At 47.4% G+C, this 18,625-nt stretch overlaps 1 protein-coding gene across 5 annotated transcripts in view; it reads left to right on the plus strand.

Moving 5' to 3' along the window:
* The window catches only part of PPP6R2 (protein phosphatase 6 regulatory subunit 2), a 108,441-nt gene extending 90,400 nt beyond the window's left edge, over positions 1–18,041 (plus strand). For all 5 annotated transcript variants that reach the window (XM_075081805.1, XM_075081807.1, XM_075081806.1 and 2 more), the window contains 6 exons: positions 1,224–1,396; positions 2,850–3,012; positions 3,416–3,504; positions 5,157–5,364; positions 16,166–16,321; positions 17,868–18,041. In XM_075081805.1, the coding sequence (XP_074937906.1) occupies positions 1,224–1,396; positions 2,850–3,012; positions 3,416–3,504; positions 5,157–5,364; positions 16,166–16,321; positions 17,868–17,919 (841 nt within the window). In that variant the 3' untranslated portion in view covers positions 17,920–18,041. The remainder of the gene's footprint in view (positions 1–1,223; positions 1,397–2,849; positions 3,013–3,415; positions 3,505–5,156; positions 5,365–16,165; positions 16,322–17,867) is intronic.
* The last annotated feature ends 584 nt before the right edge of the window (positions 18,042–18,625 follow it).

Here is an 18,625-nt window from a genome sequence, read left to right on the forward strand (position 1 = left end):
GGAACACCTAATTACTGAGTGCGTTATCAAAGATTTTAAAAAAGCACACCCTTAGTTTGAAATACTTAGAACTTACTCTTTTCCTCATATCTGGAGAGGAGGAGGTTGAAAGTATTGTAAGGCTCAGGGCAATAGACAGAATATTCTTTTTCGGGGTGTTAGAAGAAGAAAAGTAAGGTTTTGCATGAGAATGAGTGACCTCCCCTGGTGCATCTCTGGCATTGCAAATCGTTTACAATTTTTCATCCCTTTCACAGACTGGTGGAGGTTGGAAGGGCCCTCTGGAGCTCACCCCGTCCCACCCCTGCTGGAGCGGGCACAGGGCCGCGTCCAGGCGGGGTGTGAATATCTCCAGGGAAGGGACCCCACAGCCTCTCTGGGCAGCCTGTGCCCCTGCTCTGGCACCCGCACAGCGAAGGGGTTTGGCCTCATGTTCAGGTGGAACTTCCCGTGTTCCAGCTTGTGCCCGTTGCCCCTTGGCCTGGCGTTGGGCACTGCTTAAAAGAGCCCAGCCCCATCCTCCTGACACCCACCCTTCAGATACTTATAAGCACTGATGAGATCCCCCCTCAGCCTTCTCTTCTCCAGGCTGAACAAGCCCAGGTCTCTCAGCCTTTCCTCACGAGGGAGATGCTCCAGCCCCTGATCCCCTTGGCAGCTCTGTACTGGGCTTGCTCCAGCAGTTCCCTGATATAGTCAGTCGTTAAATAAAGTTACTTCTATAACTCTAAGTCTGGAAATACGATGAAATGAGACAGGGAAACTGGCCAAGACTTTAGTGTTTATTTGCCTAGCATCAATAGACTGATTGTCTTGTTCAGATGCAGAATCAATACCGCACTAGCGTCCCACCTCTGTGCTACTGTTTTGCCTGCTCCTATCGATCTCCAGCCCTGAGTGTGTCACAGAATCCCAGGTCGGAAGGGACCTCAGGGCTCATCTAGTCCAGCCTTTCTGTCACTGCAACGTATTTCCCGTTACAACTCTGCAGATGCATTTCAACAGGCAGAGCGCTCGGGGACTGCAGTGGGACTTCCCTACCTAGAGGAGTGCCTGCTGGTGCCTGAGCTTTGTATCATTCTGGGAGATAAGCCCTGTAAAGGGCGTTCCGCATCACTTGGTCAATTCACAGTTTGTGCTTTCTCCCTGGGGCAGGGAGGGAGCAGGTGAGACATGAACTGCCTGCTGTAAGGGCTTTTCTAATTCTGAGTTCTGCGATTTAGATTCGGAGCGTCTCAGACCTCAGAGAGTTCGTCAAAAAGTGATCTTGAGAACGGAGATCATGATGGTAGTGTGGACTCGGAAGAAGAGGAGGAGACAGAACAGCAGCCATCGCCTTCCCCAGCAAACAACAAGAATAATATTTCTGAACAGAAAGACTCCGACTCCTCTGAAGGTAAAGAGTTTAAAGCAGCGTCATCCCATCTGAAATGAGTCTGTAATCACCTCTGCAGACTAGCAGTTTGCACACTGCCAGGTTCCTGGGGCTATTCTGTAATTCCTCCTGTGCAGGTGAGAAGTGTGAACTTCCCACGCTGCTTTTTTTTTTTTTTTTGCCCCTGAAATACTGGTGAGATTGAGCCCTGGCCGGCTTCTTCAGACCAGCAGTGTGAGCCTTCAGTTATGGCCAGACAACCACACAGGTCCAACTACAATAATACTACTAGCCCCTGTAGTACAAATACTAATGAACGAAACTTTAGTGGAGGATTATGATGTTAACTCCGTACACTATATGCTAAGAGCATTATGCAGGCCCTTGCCAAGTATCTCCACGCTCCAGGTACCTGCCTTTTCTGCTTAATTGCCTTCCTAGTTCTACTTTGCACGTTGCAAACCCATTCTTACGATGCCTAGAGGAAGACTGTGGAGGGGCAAGGTTTTCCCACATCACAATGCAAACGGTGCTGTGTAAGTTCATGAGACACACGGTGTTGTCAGCAGAACTAACTCAGGCAGGTGAAATAAAGGAGCAAAAACATTAACGTCCGTTCCTTGTTCGGTGCAAGTATTTTCCATTTTAAAAGGTTTCTTGTTATAGGTGATGTCTTTGTAGTGTAACTGCGAGCATAATGCGTGTTTATTCCAGCAGTCAGCTCTCCGCACCCATTTGGCAGTGTCAGATACTTTCTGTTCTTAGTAGGAAGAACCACTATAAATGACACCAGCGGCGACCCATGGATCGTGTACCTCTGTTTAGTTACCCTTCTAGAGACTTTGGTTCAAATTTTGGTTCCATTTTTGGTGGATCTCTCCTCCTCTCAGTGTTGTTGCATGCAAATCGGTTTGCGCAACAAACCTCTGCAGTCCCTTCTCTTTCTTGAGAAAAGGTAATGAAAAATGCTTTTAAAAATTTGTGATTTGTAGGAACAGAAGTATGTTCTAATGCGTAAGGAGTAGACTGGGACTGTAAAAACAAATGATGTTCTTAGTTTTTCTTCTGTGATCTTAAACATTTTAATCCGCGTATCAATTCCTTGCCTGTAAGTGCCACAATTAAGCAGTGAGTGATTGAAAAGGTAGAAAGCCATGCCGCTTAGCTTCTGCAGGAAACTAAGGCCCATGGAGTTCAGCTGAAAATCGCTGGCTCAGAATGAAGACATTCATAACGTCGTTTTTCTTAATTGATGCTGCTCTCTTTTGGATAACAGTAATATGAATCAGAAGAGGGTGTTCAAGCTGATTCCCTGTAACGTGTGAGGCTGGCAGCTTCCTGTAGATTTCGAAGGGCTGCCATTGGATGGTCTGTGGGTTTTTTTGTCTCTGGGATGACTTTGGAACATTTTTGGGATGGCCAAAGATTCTGAAAACTCCCAGGAATTCCAGAGTCCGTTGTTGTGTGTCTGCAGGGTCTGCATGGACAGCTCCATTCGAGCCCGTGAACTCGAAGCCCCCCACACCCTGTGTTGCCATGGATGTTGGATCGAGCGTATGGGATTCAGCAGCCCCAGAGAACACCACGCCAGAGGAGAAAGGATGGGCAAAGTTTACAGACTTCCAGCCTTTCTGTTGGTAAGAGGCACACATTCTTTCAATTTCTGTATAACTTTTGCATGAAAGAATATTTGAAATCTGCTTTGGTGGAGTACATTGACAGTAATCTTTTATTCTTGCCTTTCCCTTCCCCTTGGAGCCCCTTTTGTTTTTTAATGTCATCTGAATATTCTGCATCAGGGCTTCACACTTGCCTTTGCCTTCCAGCGCAGCGTTCATGTCTTACGATATAGGAATACTTTATGTATCATCACTTGTTGCTACACTAAGAGTATAAAATAAGTAAATAAGTTTTTTAGAAGATAAAAATATTTGTGTAAAGAAAGAGTAAGCCGTAATGCTTTCTTCTGGTGGGGGTACTTAGAAGCACAACCAAGATATCTGTACTTCATTCTCAAGGCTTTTCCCCCCTCCACTTTAGCTCTGAATCAGGTCCACGATGCAGTTCTCCTGTCGACACAGAAAGCAGTGATTCAGATGGAAACCTGAAGCAGAGTCAGGACAAGAACTGTAAGTGAGAATGTTACAAGACAAAACAGACGTATTATTTAAGCTGTTGGAAATTTTGCATAGCGTGCCAAGTCAGTGGGGAGAACTTCCCTCCAGCGTCGTCTGCCTTTTCTTACTTGAAGGCTCTCTTCTGTACAGAGACCAGTCTGTTAAAACAGTGACTCAGAAATCGTGAATGCTTGTTGGGATAACGCTATTCAGCCAGAAAAGGATGAAATTTAAGTCAGTAAGAGTTGACGTCACAGAAACGATTAATTTATAAATTGTTCAAAAGTCCCATTTTAACTGTATGCTTGATTATAAAATTACTTGCCAAAAATTAAAAGGATAGGGTAAGCTATACTATTAGTAATTGTGCTGAGCCAGTCGGGTAGCTTCAGTCTGATTTAGAGTCATAGAATCACAGAATGGTTTGGGTGGGAAGGGACCTTTCGAGGCCATCCAGTCCAACCCCCTGCAGTGAGCAGGGACATCTTCAACTAGACCAGGTTTCTCAGGGCCCCGTCCAGCCTGGCCTTGGGTGTTTCTAAGGATGGGGCATTGACCACCTCTCGGGGCAGCCTGGGCCACTGTCTCACCACCCTCAGTGTAAAAATTTCCTTATATCAGTCTAAATTTCCCCTCCTTTAGTTTAAAACCATCACCCCTTGTCCTGTCACAACAGGCCTTGCTAAAGAGGTTGCTCTCACCCTTCCCACAGCCCCCCTTTAAGCACCGAAAGGCTGCAATAAGGTCTCCCCACAGCCTTCTCTTCCCCAGGCTGAACAACCCCATCTCTCCCAGCCTGGCCTCGCAGCAGAGGGGCTCCAGCCCTCGGAGCATTTCTGTGCCCCCTCTGGCCCCGCTCCAGCAGCCCCGTGTCTGTCCCATGCTGAGGGCTCCAGCATTTCTTTCCCTCCTCCTTTCTGAGCAAGGAAAAATGAAATTTAACACAGGGTGTTGATGGAACTAAATGAAACTTTTGCCTGCAGTAACCACTGAAAGGTGGGTAATACTGGAAGGGGTGGCACAGTGCCTTTTTCTGCCCCATGAGCGGAGCTGGCTCAGTAGAGCACACACCGCGTGAGATGATCGCTTTACGTGTGCGCACGGTTTGAGTCTGCCCAGGTAGTGATCTTCTTCAGTCATGCACCATGCCTCGCATCAGGCTGTGTGAGCAGCTGCCAACTTCGGGAAGAAAAACACTTCCTGAGACTGCAGCACTTCTTTGCCACTTCTGTGAGAGGCTTTCCTTGTATGTGGAACCGAAACCAATGCACACCTCAAAAAGTATGCCTGCTTAAATTACACCCCATCGAGTTGTCAGAGCTGGGGCGCTGTCAGCAGGGAGCCCAGGGACTGCCGTAAGTCCCCGTTCAGAGCTACCACCGTCCAACAAGCGAAGAGCAGAGTCTGCTCTGCTGTTCGTGTGAAACGCAGACAGGAGGTGGCAGGTGGAGACCACTGGTTCGTGGGGTTGGGATTTTTTTCCCCCCTTACTTGCTAAAATAATGTTGCACTCTGCGGGATATGCACAGAAACTATCATCTCAAAATTTGCAGTAGTTCTAGCCACTCCGTCTTACACCACCCTGCTTACTCGTGGCCGTCCCTGGGGAGTTGTTCCTGTAGTTTTTGTTCATTTTGCAATGTGAGTTCTTTACTTTTTCTCAGTCGACACTGCCTCTCCCTGTGTTTGGAACGTCTGTGTCACGAGGAAAGCGCCGCTGGTGGCCTCAGACAGCAGCTCCTCTGGAGGCTCCGACAGCGAGGAGGAGGAGGATAAAGCTGATATCGTCACCGAAACCATCAGCACAGGCTCGGGCCAGGAAACCATCAAGCTGACTATGGATGCTAAAAACGAGAAGGCTGTTTTCACCAGGTGCGAAAGGAATCTCCTTGGGCCGGGGTCCTGCTCTGCCCTGGTTTCAGCCCCTCGCGTGGCTTGGGGTTAACGTATGACTTCTCCCTCTTAGACACCGTGGTTCCAAATGTCCTTTGTGAGGACGCCTTACACCTTTCTTGTCGCAGGGGTTTTGTTTTAAGACAATGTTTGTAACGCATTTATTTTAGGAAGCGTGTGTGGCTCGTTTTAGCCACTGAGCCACGTCACAGAAGCATCGCCCGTCTGTCTGCACAAGAGATCGGGCCTGGGCTCGTGGCAGGGCTGCCAGGTCAGATCGCACGGAAGAGTCGAGCAAAGCTCACACGACGGCAAGTGCGAGGTCTGACGTGGAAGCAGTGTGCGGTCTTGCAGGGGGAGCGTTGCAATGTCTCAAGCTCTCATTTCCCCCTCATTGTCAAGGTAGTACTTTATAGACAGGAAATGGTAAAAAATGAAAAATGCCAGAAGATACAGCGGATCCTGAGACTTGCTAGCTTTCGGGCAGCAATTTGGTTGGAATTGCAACTGCTCGAACCTAGCCTGCTCAAATCATTTGAGAGGGGAGACAGCTTTTCTAAGCAGCAAGCGTCTGGTTCACTTTGGTGCATCCAGAAATACTACCCAGTTTTAAGATATTTGGATTTTTTCTCATACTCCTTGTGAGCATGTAGGGTATGATTTAACTAGCTGGAGTCCCTGAATTTTATGCATCTGACTCAGGATCAGGTATTCTTATAATGTTGTGGTTATGTGACTTTTTTGGACAGCCAACGTGAGCTGCTTGGCATGTGTACACACTCCAGCAAACAGCTACTAGGCGTTAAAAAGCAGCGGCTCAGAAAACAAGTGGGGTTTCAGAACTAGGTAAAGGTAGGGGAGGAAGTTAACCAAAGGTATGTTTGCTTGGGCAGCTCTGACCCGAGTTTTTAATAACGTGACTGGTTTTTATTTCTGATGTCTACCTCAAATGGCCTTTACTCTTCATGCCTGACATGAGTGAGATGCCCGAGATGTCTTTGCCTGCAGTGTTTGCACCTGAAGAGCTGTTCGGGTAAATTGAGTTAGTTTGCATGCATAGGGATGGCATGGCCAGGCAGACGGGCTTCCCAAAAAATGAAAGGTGAGGAAAAGAAGAACACTGCCTGCTGTGCTAAAAGCAGCATCTCCTTTTCCAGTTTCCATTGCGCTTGAATTACATCTAATTAAATCCATTGGCATGTGTATCTAAAACAGACTCTGTGCTCCAGATGTTCTTCCTCTCTGGATGCGTGGTGTTTGAGTAGAGCAGTATTACACATGTGACTGTCTCGATTCACAGTAGCAGTGTAAATCCTCGGCATGTTCCCATGCCTTCCGTTTATTTCCTAGCAGGTAGGCAAATGTTTTCCCTGTTTGGCTGGTTAGGGGGTGTGGGCTATGCTGCTGTTTCGGGCAGTGTAGTTGTGAATGTGTTTTTCTCTCTAAATGAGTGTATATATCTCAAGCACTTCCAATGAGGACAAGGTTTCCAGAACCTGCTTGGTTTCGCATGACTGCAATTCTACAAACCTAATTCCATTTTGGCAAAGAAAGTAAATACTTGAATAACCACAGTCACCACTTCAGAGGTGTCTGTAGCTTTCCACAGCTACAACCGTAGCCAAAAATCAAAATAGAAGCTGTGGGAAGACACAAACCTGTTACATAGATGGTGATTTCAGCTGCTCCAGATCTGTTTAGTAGGTTCCTCCCAGTGCATGAATGGCCATATCGACCAGTGATGGTCCAGCGACCTCCCGGTATCCGCAGCTCTCCCAAGCCAATCTGCCTCCTATTGGAGCAGATGCGGTTAAATTCACGTGGCCAGTAGCGCATGTATTCACTTCTCACCGTGTTCCTTAACGGTTCCAAGGAAATGAACTGTACTAAAAGTCTAAGGATTTTTCGGATGGAACGTGCGATTCTTGATGGCTTCCTCCAAGCGCTGCCCCAGAAGTGCCGAACTTTCACCACACCACATTCCTGTTTCTGAAGAAATGGGTCTTTCCTCCCGGCAATACTGAAATCCACAGCGCAGATCTTTAATGCTCCTTGGAGCTACACAAGGACTCTCTAGATTCTGCCATCACTGGGGTCATGAAAGATCCAGATGTTACAGTACGTGCCTTTAATACCCTCCGTGATTGTCATCTTAACTGCTGATGCTTCTCTGCCCGCCTGTACTGCCCTGAAATTTAAACTCTGGAGAGTATTTGTCCTTGTGTGGCTTAGTCGAACATCCCTCATGGCAGTTCCGCTTAAAGTAGCCACAGTAGTTTAAAAATCATACACAAAGAAGGCGTTTCAGATATATTTAGGTAGCTTCTCTACTTCAAATTTATTTAGCTAACATCCTCTCCCGTATCTTAATTCTACATGGTAGTTCCTTGTGGAAAAAAAAAAAAGTAGCTTTGCACAAGTTCTCTGACTAAAGAGCTTCCAGTATTGCCAAGTCCTGCAATTCAATAACTACAGAATGTGGGTGTTAGCCTTGAGAAGGATGCTTTTTACGGTGTACTGAATCTCCTGCTTTTTTGTATGTTGATCTGAATTTTATGTGGAAAATGCCGTGTTCCGCAACTGTACTCTGAACTAGCTTCTGGGATGCTCCTGCACGCTCTCCTGGCAGGAACGCCGCCTGAGGGTACGGGTCCAAAGCTAACTCTTTTGTCTGTTTTTTCAGCGATCTTTACTGTTTTCTTTTTCTTCCTTTCTTTGCTTTTTCTTTTTCTGCCTCTCTTGCCGCCTTTCTCTCTTGCTGTGGGTATTGCTCAGAGTATTTAGACCTGCAGTCAGAGGGTATGTATGACGATGACCTTCTCAGGGTTCCAAACATCCACCTGACAAGTAGTTTCTCCCATTAGTTACTTCATACCGGGCTGGGAAAAGAGCTGTTGGACTGGGAAAGCTCATCTTTTCACAATCAGTTAAAACAGATCCCAGAAATTCTATTTCGAAAACCTGAAATTGAGGTTGCGTGTAGTCCTTTGTGAAACCACGCGCACAGTCGACGTAGCCGTTGATGAGCCGTTAAAAAGCAAACACGGCCTTTAGCGGTTTCGTGCATCGTGTCCTTGAGCTTCTGCCGTTCCACCTGTTTGTGAGCTCTTTCTGCAAATAGGACTTTTTAAAAATTATTTTTAAAGGAAAGTTCATGCTCTGGTCGGGATGACGATAGGAAAGCCCTGCTGACTGCGGTTTGCTAACGTGCACGCTCCTGGCATTGCTGCCCCGTTAAACGGGGTCATGGTCAAGTCTCTTGAGACTTTCTCACAACAGCACTAACAAACGTTTCACTTGTATGCTGTAATACCCCATAAAACGATGGTTGGTGTTTTTCCAAAGGCGATTTTTTTACAAAATACTTTTTTTCCCAAAAAAAAAGTTTTCATGCTGTTTTAAATTGTGGGGTTTTACTAATAATTTTCTAGAGCTTGTCCATTTAAATGAGTTTTCCCAGTCCCTGTGCGAGCTGGCAAGAGTTCGCTGTAATTTCTGGATGAGATCAGAGACAAAAAGAGAAATTCAGTGCAATAAGCACGTCTCGTAGCTGTTCCATTTGAAGAGGAGTGTGTCACAGCAAGCGTGCAAACTTCCATGTCCAGAGAGGGCCGTTGCCCGATGAGCAGAAACACCGTCCTGACCTCCCTGAGCGGGAGGGCCAGGGCAGCTCAGCAGGTGCCTGCCGTCTCCAGAGGCTGAAGGCTTTCAGAATTGCAAGCTGTGTGGTATTTGAAAATAGTTCATATTACAACATGCACTTATTTAACTTATTTTAATAATTAACAATGCCATTTTAACAAACTTTTGCAAGTTTTCCGCCTCTTTCCCAAGCAGGCGAGCGCGTATTGCGTTTATCTCACAGTACGTGCCATCAGGCCTTACGTTTTGCCAGAAAAAATGTAGTAATAGCCAAGCTGATCCTGAGTGATCCGAGAGGTGTAGTCGTGCCAGTATGTGACTGGATGAGCGTTCTCGAAGCTGTTCAGAGCAAGCACGAGCTGTGACGGTCTCGGAAATTCCTGCTGAAGTTGTAGAAGCAATCGATGAACGGGACAGGTGAAATGCGGGGGCTCTGCAGACGTGGTGGCCCGGGCAGCAGCACGCTGCCGGCGTTCGTCGATCCACGCGCAGCAGAACAAGGTCCCGAGGCTTGCATTTCGTGGCGAAAGCAGAATAACGGATGCAAAAGCGCATGCAGCGCGAGCAGTCCTTTTTGTGGGAAATGACTTGCATTTCCATGTCTGTGTGCTTGATTTTTAATTGTACGACATTAACCCCAGCTTTTGCGTTTCTTGTTTATGATTTTCAAAAGCTGTCCTGAAGTATTTCGCTGCTGAATTGTTCAAAGAAGGTTTCGAAGCAGCTTCTTAAAAGATGAGCTGCGCTTCAAAATAAGAATAAAAACCCAGCTTTTGCTGTGTATGGTGTTAGTGGGCTTGGGATGCTTGTAACTTTTAATTTCTCTTTCAGTTTATTAACTTCACCTGAAATGCTTTTTTCCCCTTTAATCTTTTTTCTTCTTTTTTTTTTTTAATGGTTGAACATGTTACTGTCCCCTTCTCCCCAGAGCCTCCTCGCCCGTCTGGCCTGGATAAGCAACTGAAAAAGACAGTTTAGAGGGGGAGGCCGGAATCCATCTGAATAATAGTAGTTGCTGTCTGTTAAAACCAAATCTATTTCTTCCATACCTGTGTGATACCGATTTTCATTTAGTACATTCTTCAGCTTTGGAGGCAGACACACCGTAGGTGCTGCAGCCGCTTCCTTAGAGCTGAGGTGAAAGTGAGACAACACTAGCAATTTCTGCAACTCTGCATTACAGTTTCTGTAAAATCCCTGCAAAAGTCTCCTCTTGTTTCTGATCCCACACGGTTCTGGGATGAAAGTGCTTAACATCCGTTCTAACAGCAGTGACAGCCCTAAATTGCTGAAATAGCTCAGAAATAGCAGCTGGCAGTGGTTCCTCCCGTTGCTCTGGGCATGGGGGCCGGAGGGGACCGGGGCTCCGCACCGCGCAGGGGTCCCCAGGGTCCGGGCCAGGGCTTGCGCAGGGCGGCCGTTGGCTGAAAACTGAGCAGTGAGTTCTGGTGCAGCGTCCGCTTACGTGCAGTAGAGAAAATAATCCTCCAGTTTCCCAAGCTGAGTGGGGTGACATTGTCACAGTGGATGTTTTGAGCTCTCCCATCTTGGGATATGTTTTTCTTTTCTGTGCCTGCTGACTGTTCATCTTGCCTGACGTTCAGATTCGCCGTCGCACGTGATGAGCATGAAACATCAGCATGAGAAACGGTTGCCTTGCTTGTGTCTTGTTTTGCTGCCTGATTGCAGAGAGTCGCCGGAATGCTTTGAACAGGCGACGAGGGGAAACGAGCGTGCTGTGGGAAGTGGGGCATGGAGCACGACGCCACCATTTTTGTAAAACTTGGCTGCATGTCAGCGTACGTTTATTCAGAAAGAAACATAAAAGTGGCTAATGTGAGGTCCCGTTTCACTGGAAAACTTTTCCACTCAAAGATGAACACTTAGCGCAGTAACTGGCGTTGGTGGGATCTTCTAAGCTGACATATTGGCCTTTGTAATGGAAGATCACATGTCAGTTTGGAAGCCGGACCTCCTGTGTGGTGGGACTTTGTCTAATGAACAGCCAACAAATCATTTTCCAGTGTGCTGAGAAGCGTGTGGAGCACGGCTGCCCTTGCATCTCTTGCTTGGTCTTGCGGTCGGTCGTCGCAGAGCCTGGTTTTTAAGGACTTGCTTGTGTGCCGAGCATGAGGCTTCTGTTTAGGGACGCTTTTTATACACATCTTGCTTCTTTGTTTAAGGTACCGATGTTTTTCCTAGTGTGTCTTCACAGTGTTTTGTTGTCTGTGATACTAATTATTTACCAAAGAGACTAGAGGATATCTAAAGTGTATCCCAGGAGCCACAGTAGTGAGCTTCAGAGGTGGGTAGAACTCTAAGGCTGTTTCATTCCTTCTTTCCTGAAATACATAAAGCTCTCCGATCGTTTGGGACTACAGCCCGAATTCTTTGCAGACCCGCTGGCAATGAGGTGTAGATCAGTATTGCCCTTGGCGTCGGGAGGAGCCGCGTTAGGTGCTGTAGCACGCGGGTTTCCATCTGGCAGTGCAATTCAGGGTCAGTTTGGCTAATTTGAACCACCAGCAAAGCTGTTAGAGCTTAATTTGTCTTGCTAGACCCGAAAGGCTCTCAGTAAACAGACCGGTGGAAAGACAGGGTGAGAGCATGATGTGTTTTGCAGTACTGCTCTAAAATGGGTGATAAAAAGAAGGTTGCATAATGAAACCGGGCAAGAGAGAGGTGTTAAAAAAATTGCGATGCTGAAGTATTTTCTCTATAAATCTACAGGAAGAATTGAATTGTTATCAAAAGTTAAGCGAGCTCCTGATGCTTTCATCTTCCTAACTAGAACAGCATATCACTTTATTTTAACTGGGTATCAGTTTTGATACAGAATGGTTTTATGACAGCTTTGGTGACTGTTGAAGTGTGAACTTTGAATCCTGTTTGTCGAAGGAGAAATTGCACTTCAAGGACAACAGTTGCGTGGTTAGTTTGAGGAAGCTTTGCATTTGCAGGATTTGGGCGTTGAGCAAAAAAAGAATGAACAACTGTTTTGTAGCACCTCAGGTCCGGAAGGAGGATACATATTCCTTATTTACATGTATTATATTACATGTAGGAAAAGCTGAGAACTCCGTGCTGTCTTTATTGCAGATTTTTCTCTAAGAAGTTGATGCAGTTGCAACTCGTTACTTGAGAGAGCTGCAAGTTTTCAGTAGCCTGTGGAAAGCAAATATCTGCAAAGCATTCACACGGGTGCGGGATGAGCAGGTCCTGCACCCTGTGCCAGCTCATCCCTGCTGGTCTTCCAGCAGAAGGTGGAACCTTCCCCAGAGGCAGCTAGAAGCCAGAGTTCATTTTCTCAAGTCCCTCATCTAAAGCAACGTGCGTGCATTTGGGAGAGGTCACTGGAAGCCGCCTCGAACCAGATGCGATACTGTCACGGCTTCCCATGGCTGCCTTCTCGTCTGGTTGTTGGCAGAAGCAGAAAAGCGGTTCACCTTCCCCAGTGGCGAGGCAATTCGTGTGTACGTGTGTGTGCGCCCATGGATTTTGCACAGACACCAGCAACTTCGCCCAGAGGTCTTGCGGTAGCCTTCCTTGTTTAATGCCCGTACACATCAGTTAACATAAGCGCTTTTCAAGAAGTAGTATTTTGAATACTTCTGAGCTTAAAATTATTGTAATTTATCACATAATTATTCTATGTGAAACCGCCTCCCAGGGAGGTGGTGGAGTCTCCATCCCTGGAGGTATTTAAAAGCAGAGTAGACGTGGTGCTTGAGGATATGGTTTAGTGGTGGGCTTGGCAGTGATAGGTTAGCGGTTGGACTCGATGATCTTAAGGGTCTTTTCCAACCTTAACGATTCTATGATTCTATGAAACCTGAGTGCTTGGCAGTATGCGTCACCCAGAGGAGATGTGGTGGGACCTGCCTCAAGGAACTTGCTGCCCTAAAAGACAAACCACAGGCGAAAGACGTTTAAGATACGAAATACGTCAGGTAACAAACACATCAGGAGGAATAAACGAGAATGACCGACTCGGTTCCCCTTCCCTCTCTTTACAATCCCCTGCCATGCTTCAGAGCAGTCTGAGTCGTGTCACTGGAGGGTGTTCCTCTCCTCGTCACCCTCAGGTGACTATGGCCAAAACCCACTGAACTCCGCACTCCGAAGCCACCTCCGGCAGGAGGTATTCCTTGCCAGTGCCTGCAATAGCACACCGGCGTTTACCCCGCCAGAGATGCCCAGCTGATCAATCAACTGCTTCCTTCACCTTGCTGGACACCAGGCAGGAATAGTCCGCTGCTGCGACAAAGTTCCTTCTGCCTCTAGAGCCCAAGATGATCTTCTTAACGTTCTCCTGCAGAAGCCCTGTTGTGTAAAGGTCAGTAGAGACTGTCCTGTTCAGGATGCGTTGGGCTCGGCTGTGTCGTACCCAGGGGGAAGCAAGCCTGGGCAGCTCTGCTGAGCGCGGTGTTCACCGGGCACGCAGGTGAGGAGAAACCAGACTCCGTGCCTGGGCTGCCCCGAAGCAACCAGCCCCTGGGTGGGAAGAGACGTGTCCAACTTACTTTGTGCGAACTCTGTTCTAACCTGCCAGAGGGCACGACGGCTGGGCCTAATAATGCAGGACATATTTTCTAGTCTTTTTTTCTGATCAGACTGAAGAGTTTGGACATTCAGCTTGTGCACTGGGGGTGGTTAGGGGTATCTCGGAAAGCACTGCGGTGCTGTGGGAAGAGAGGAGTCTCTGTTACAAGTGACCTCCAGAGGAGTATTTACAAACTTGGCGGTTAAATTGCAGAATTTGGCTACGATGTTGAACTTGGTGGACATAAAGGGAAATTGTCCTGGCTGGCGTGCTGGCAAGCCCAGTGGGCACGGCTGGAGGTGGCATTCACAAGCTGTTTGTGCTGTCCGTTGTGAAAAAAGACCCAATTCTGGACAGACTTACGCTTGCTGCTGGAAAATTTGTACAAGTCGCTTTGAGTTGGAGCTTAAAAATTCCTCATTCTTTCTGGAGTGGGAAGCATTAGAGTTCTGCTTGCAGAGCTTAACTAAGCAGAGTCTACAGTAGATACGGACGTTGTTGCTGATTACTCTTCTTCCTTAGCCTGCCTTTACGAGCCTCGCGAGAGAATGGCTGTATTCTCTGCAGGGGTGGGCTCCCTGCCCCCAGCCCGGTCAGGGTCTGGAGCTCGTAACCAGGCTGTTTGGGGACCCGGAGGTGAGCCATTTGACTGGCGGCCCTGCCAGCAGGGTTATACCGCACTGACGATCAAGGGGCGCAGCCAGCTGCTAAAAATAAGCTGACCAGAGGAATACTAATGCAAAATATTTATAGGGGCTAAAATTTATTCTAGGCCAGAATTGGATATTGTTGTTAACGTCCTGCGTGGGTCAGAGCGTTCGGCGTTCCACACAAACTGCTTGTTTTGTTTTACCCCGTTAGTTTGGCCTGTCCGTGTCCTTCCACGGAGGTTTGCGTGTCCAGCGTTGTTTTTCTGTGAGCCTGTTGAAGAGAGATAAATTTCCATGCCCCCTTCCTGGTCGGGGCTTCATAACATCGGAATCCCTGTGTCATGGAAATTGTAGTGATTGAATTTAAGAAGTTTATCTTTGAGCAATTTAAATCTCACGAGCTGCAGTTTCTTGTGTGGGAAGTCATTTTCTAATGACATTTCTGGCAACTCTCATACTCAATTCTCTGCTCTCATCTATCCCCTGCAGTTTCTCTAAGGTATATTTTTCTACTTGTGGTATTTCTTTTTAAGAGCGTGTTAGCCCTTCAGGAAGATAAATGTTTTGATCTCATTATTCCTCATTTTTATGTGGTTTTTTTTTTTTTCAAGAGCACACAGAAAAGTAGCTACAGAAATAGAGTCTTGATCTCAAAAATCTCTGTCACATGTCTTAATTACCAGACTGTGATTATATGTCTGCGTTATAAAGACCCCTGGCAGCTGGTGACAGGATTCCAGCTCAGTCATCTGCTGAACTTTCCTTCCACGTCTGTAGGCGTGCTCTCGGAAAGGAAAATAAATCATTCTTGAAACTGGGACTGAGTTAAAACTGTGAGGAAGATCGTTCACATGCGAGCTTGTCCTCTGCCTTAGAAGGCAAAAAAAGATATTCACAGAAATAACTTTTCGAGTTAGAAATATGGGTCTTTATAGTACAAATGTAGAAGATTTGGAGGTTTTGTGCTAGCGATTTTTTTCCTTTTTCAGGATTTGAGCTTCTGTTTTGTCTCAGGGAGACGTCACTGGAAATGTTATAGAATCACAGGCGTGGGAATCTCTCGTCTCATGTGTTACTGAAAGCAAGTTAATTTCACTGTGTTTGGCTTCTGAACATACCTCTCATGAATATCCACTCAACATTTTTTTTTCTTCCTCAGGATTTTAGGTTCTGTACTTAAGTCTTTTCTAGGTGCAGACACAGGTATCAGGTGCCACTTGGGGAAAGTCTGTAGAGCAGAGCAGCGCAGGCGCTTGTATTAGATCAGAAATAGACTTTGCCAAAGCCAGCAGTTCGAGGAGCAGCGGGTGTGGAGATCCCTTGGCGGTGTTGGGTGACGGAGAGCAATTCCGGGAGAGGCGAGCTCCTCCTCTGGGCTGCCTCTCCCAGGAGGGCACCTGCTGAGGCTCCTTCCAGCCCGGGCTCTTCTGGGGCCCTGTGTCCTGGTTCTGACGGCCTGCGGGTGCCGCCAAGGCAAGCAGCCTGCTTTCACGTCGCGGCTCCCAGTGGTAAACGGGACTCTCTGCACCCTCTAAACTTGCAAAGTCTTGGCCGAACGTACTTCATGTTTGCATCTTCTGCTGTTTCCCCGTGTTTGCCCGTAGGAGAGCACACCTGGGGGAGGTAGTTGCAGAGGGTGGCAAAATGCCTGGTTGGCAGGTGACAGGGATACACGGGGACCTCTTAGGCTGGGTTTTGCTGCAGGAAATGGGAAAGGCTTTCTTGAGGAGCCGTTGGTTTTGGGCCTGTTTGGTGTCTTGTTGATTTTTAGGAAACAGCCTCCAGGATGCGTACGCTGCTTTACAGTTCCAGTTTATTTTCTTTTCTTATTTCTTTATGGGATTTTTGTGGCCTGTGCTAGGAGAGGAGGAAGATTTTTTTCTCTGTTGGAATTTAAGTCCCGTTAATTGACATTTTAACGCGAACTTGAACTCTCCCCACACAGTGATGCAGACTGCATGGTTATTGATAAGCTGACCATCACTGACATCGGAACGACAAAAGCATCCAAGCCCCTGAACAACGTGGCCCAGCACTCGGAGGAGCACCAGAACACCGCCGCTGTTGTCACGGCTGTCATGGAAACAGCCACAAAAGACAGGTGAGATGGTCAAAACTCTCCGTTACCAGCCTGTGGCAGAGAATCGGATTTTACCGTATCACCAAACGTCGTTATTCCACCGTCAGTGTAGGGTCCAGGCTACGCGAGTAGTACATCGGGAGTGTCTTGGAGTGCATTTTACTGCCGGTACCCTAGAGCTATTGCTGCGATGTATTGCCCGTATCTTTCACGTTCCCAGAAGCGCTGTCAAATCATCTGTTTTATTAAAGTAATGGCCCTCTCATTACTTACTGAGGCAGAACAAATACTCAGATAGTATGGGTTTGTATGTTCAGGTCAACACACGTAGACAGTTACAGTTTAATTATTATGAGGAAACGTGGGAGTGTGTTTCGATAGCTGAAATTGGAAGTAATTTCAAGGAGAAACATTAATAATTTTTGTGAATGTGACAGTTCAGGTGTGTTTACCTGTGGAAACCCATCCTTCTGCACGCCTAGTGCTGTCACCTCCGCAGCCTTGCTCTAGCTCCTGTTTCTGGCCAGAGAGATCTGTATCAGCAACGAAGAGCCTCTGCTCTTCTTGAGCTACAGCGGCCTCTCTGGGGTGTCTCAGTCCTCCTGGAGCTGCTGCTGGGTTGAACCTCAGGCGATGGTGCTTAGCTGAAGCCGCACATCTGCGCTGTCCTCTGGGGCTTTCTTCTGTTAGGTACTTTTGGTGAGAGGAAGAAATTCTAGCCAGCACTTTGAGCTTCACGCAACCGATCCGCTCAGCTCTGCTCCCATTAAAGTCTGCCCTGGCTGTCGGCGCTATTGCGTCTTACATCTCCCCGGCACAGCTACTGCCTAGCGTTTGAGCCCACAATTTACAACCCATCTCACCCTAGCACTAGAATTTGTGTAACGTACTGGGGAGGAAGCCGAGTATCCCCTCGGGCGGTCGTTCTCACCACCGCACCCCAGGTGCTGTCAGGGCCCTGAGTGCACCAGCAGGCATGGGGAGCTGCGCCGGGACCCGCGGGTGGCAGCAAGGTGGGGGGCAAAACCCCTGCAGACAAGGTGCCCGTGGGATCCCATCCAGCGACTGCCATCCACATCCTCGTCCTGGGGCGAGGCGGGTCCCGGGACAAGCCGCGGACTCGGGTCAGCAGGAAGGCGCAAAGCCGTGCGAACGGCGTAGCTCCAGCAAAGACCTGAACTCAGCTCCCAGGCTGGTGGCGGAGGCTGCCGGGGAGGCTCTGGCCAAGGCTGGTCAGGTCAGAGCCTTCTGGTGGACTCGGGACCCTGACAGTCATGTTCCAAACTTCCGGTGCAATAAATTAATTAACGTTGTGTGATTGGTGGTCAGAGCCGACTTCTCGGTTTCTGTTTTGATTTTTAAATGGAGTATCTTGTAAAGGACCTGGAGGAGGTTCTCATTAGGAAGCTAATAATGTCTTAGGAGGCAGAAGAAACAAAAATAGAGGAAGGATGGCTCAGATACTCCTGAAGAGGAAAGTTTCCAGCCAGGATGAAAGTAAGACTTAGGAGCGAATGTGTTCCAGTAGTTACATTTCTCTAATACTACTCTTTGGGTTTCTCCTTAGGAAAGAAGAAGTCTTGCCCTGTGCTGAAGCCACATTAAATGGCCCTGCTTGATGAAACAGATGCAATGGGACGTGTGTGATCCAGGCCAGGCTGCTACCTGGTGATGCAATTTGTCAATTTTTTTTTTTTCCATTTTAATTTTATTTTTTAATAAATGCTGCATTGATGAGAGAGCTGGCATTCAGGACCAGACACGCAGTTTCAACACCAACAATCTGTTCTGAAAGACACTTGCATTGTCTAAATGTAGCATTGATCAGTTAGTCATCACAGGAATGATGGGGTTCTTCCCAAGCAAGCCTTCTGCCTAATTTTAGTTCCTTGTCCCCTTCCCTCTCTCCCTTGATTTTGTTTTGTATTTGGGGTTCAGTCCTATTTTCTTAGTGTTATTGCACACAGTATTCAGCTTCTCTTCAGAAAGGTAGCAGGTCTAACGCTGGGACTTGGACAGCGCACAAGAGTCCCGCAGTCGTGTGACCAAAGTTCCTGATGGAGCTGTCCTTGGGCAGCATTTGCACCGCTTTTGTATAGCAATAAAGCCTTATCAGAAACATTTCATAAGAGGAAAAGATGCAAACACTTTAAATGGGATGAAGCAGGGAGGGATTTTATTTTACGTTTTTGTGGGGTGGGAGGGAAGTCGTTGGCATCGTCCCAAGCCAGAGGCCAAGTAGCTAACTTGCCGTAATGCTGAACTGTCTTGAGAAATGGGAAGTCTCTGCATTCCAGTGAACCGCTCAGTGCTCTCTCCTCTGGA

Source organism: Phalacrocorax aristotelis, chromosome 1, assembly GCF_949628215.1.
Source record: "Phalacrocorax aristotelis chromosome 1, bGulAri2.1, whole genome shotgun sequence".
NCBI lineage: Eukaryota > Metazoa > Chordata > Aves > Suliformes > Phalacrocoracidae > Phalacrocorax > Phalacrocorax aristotelis.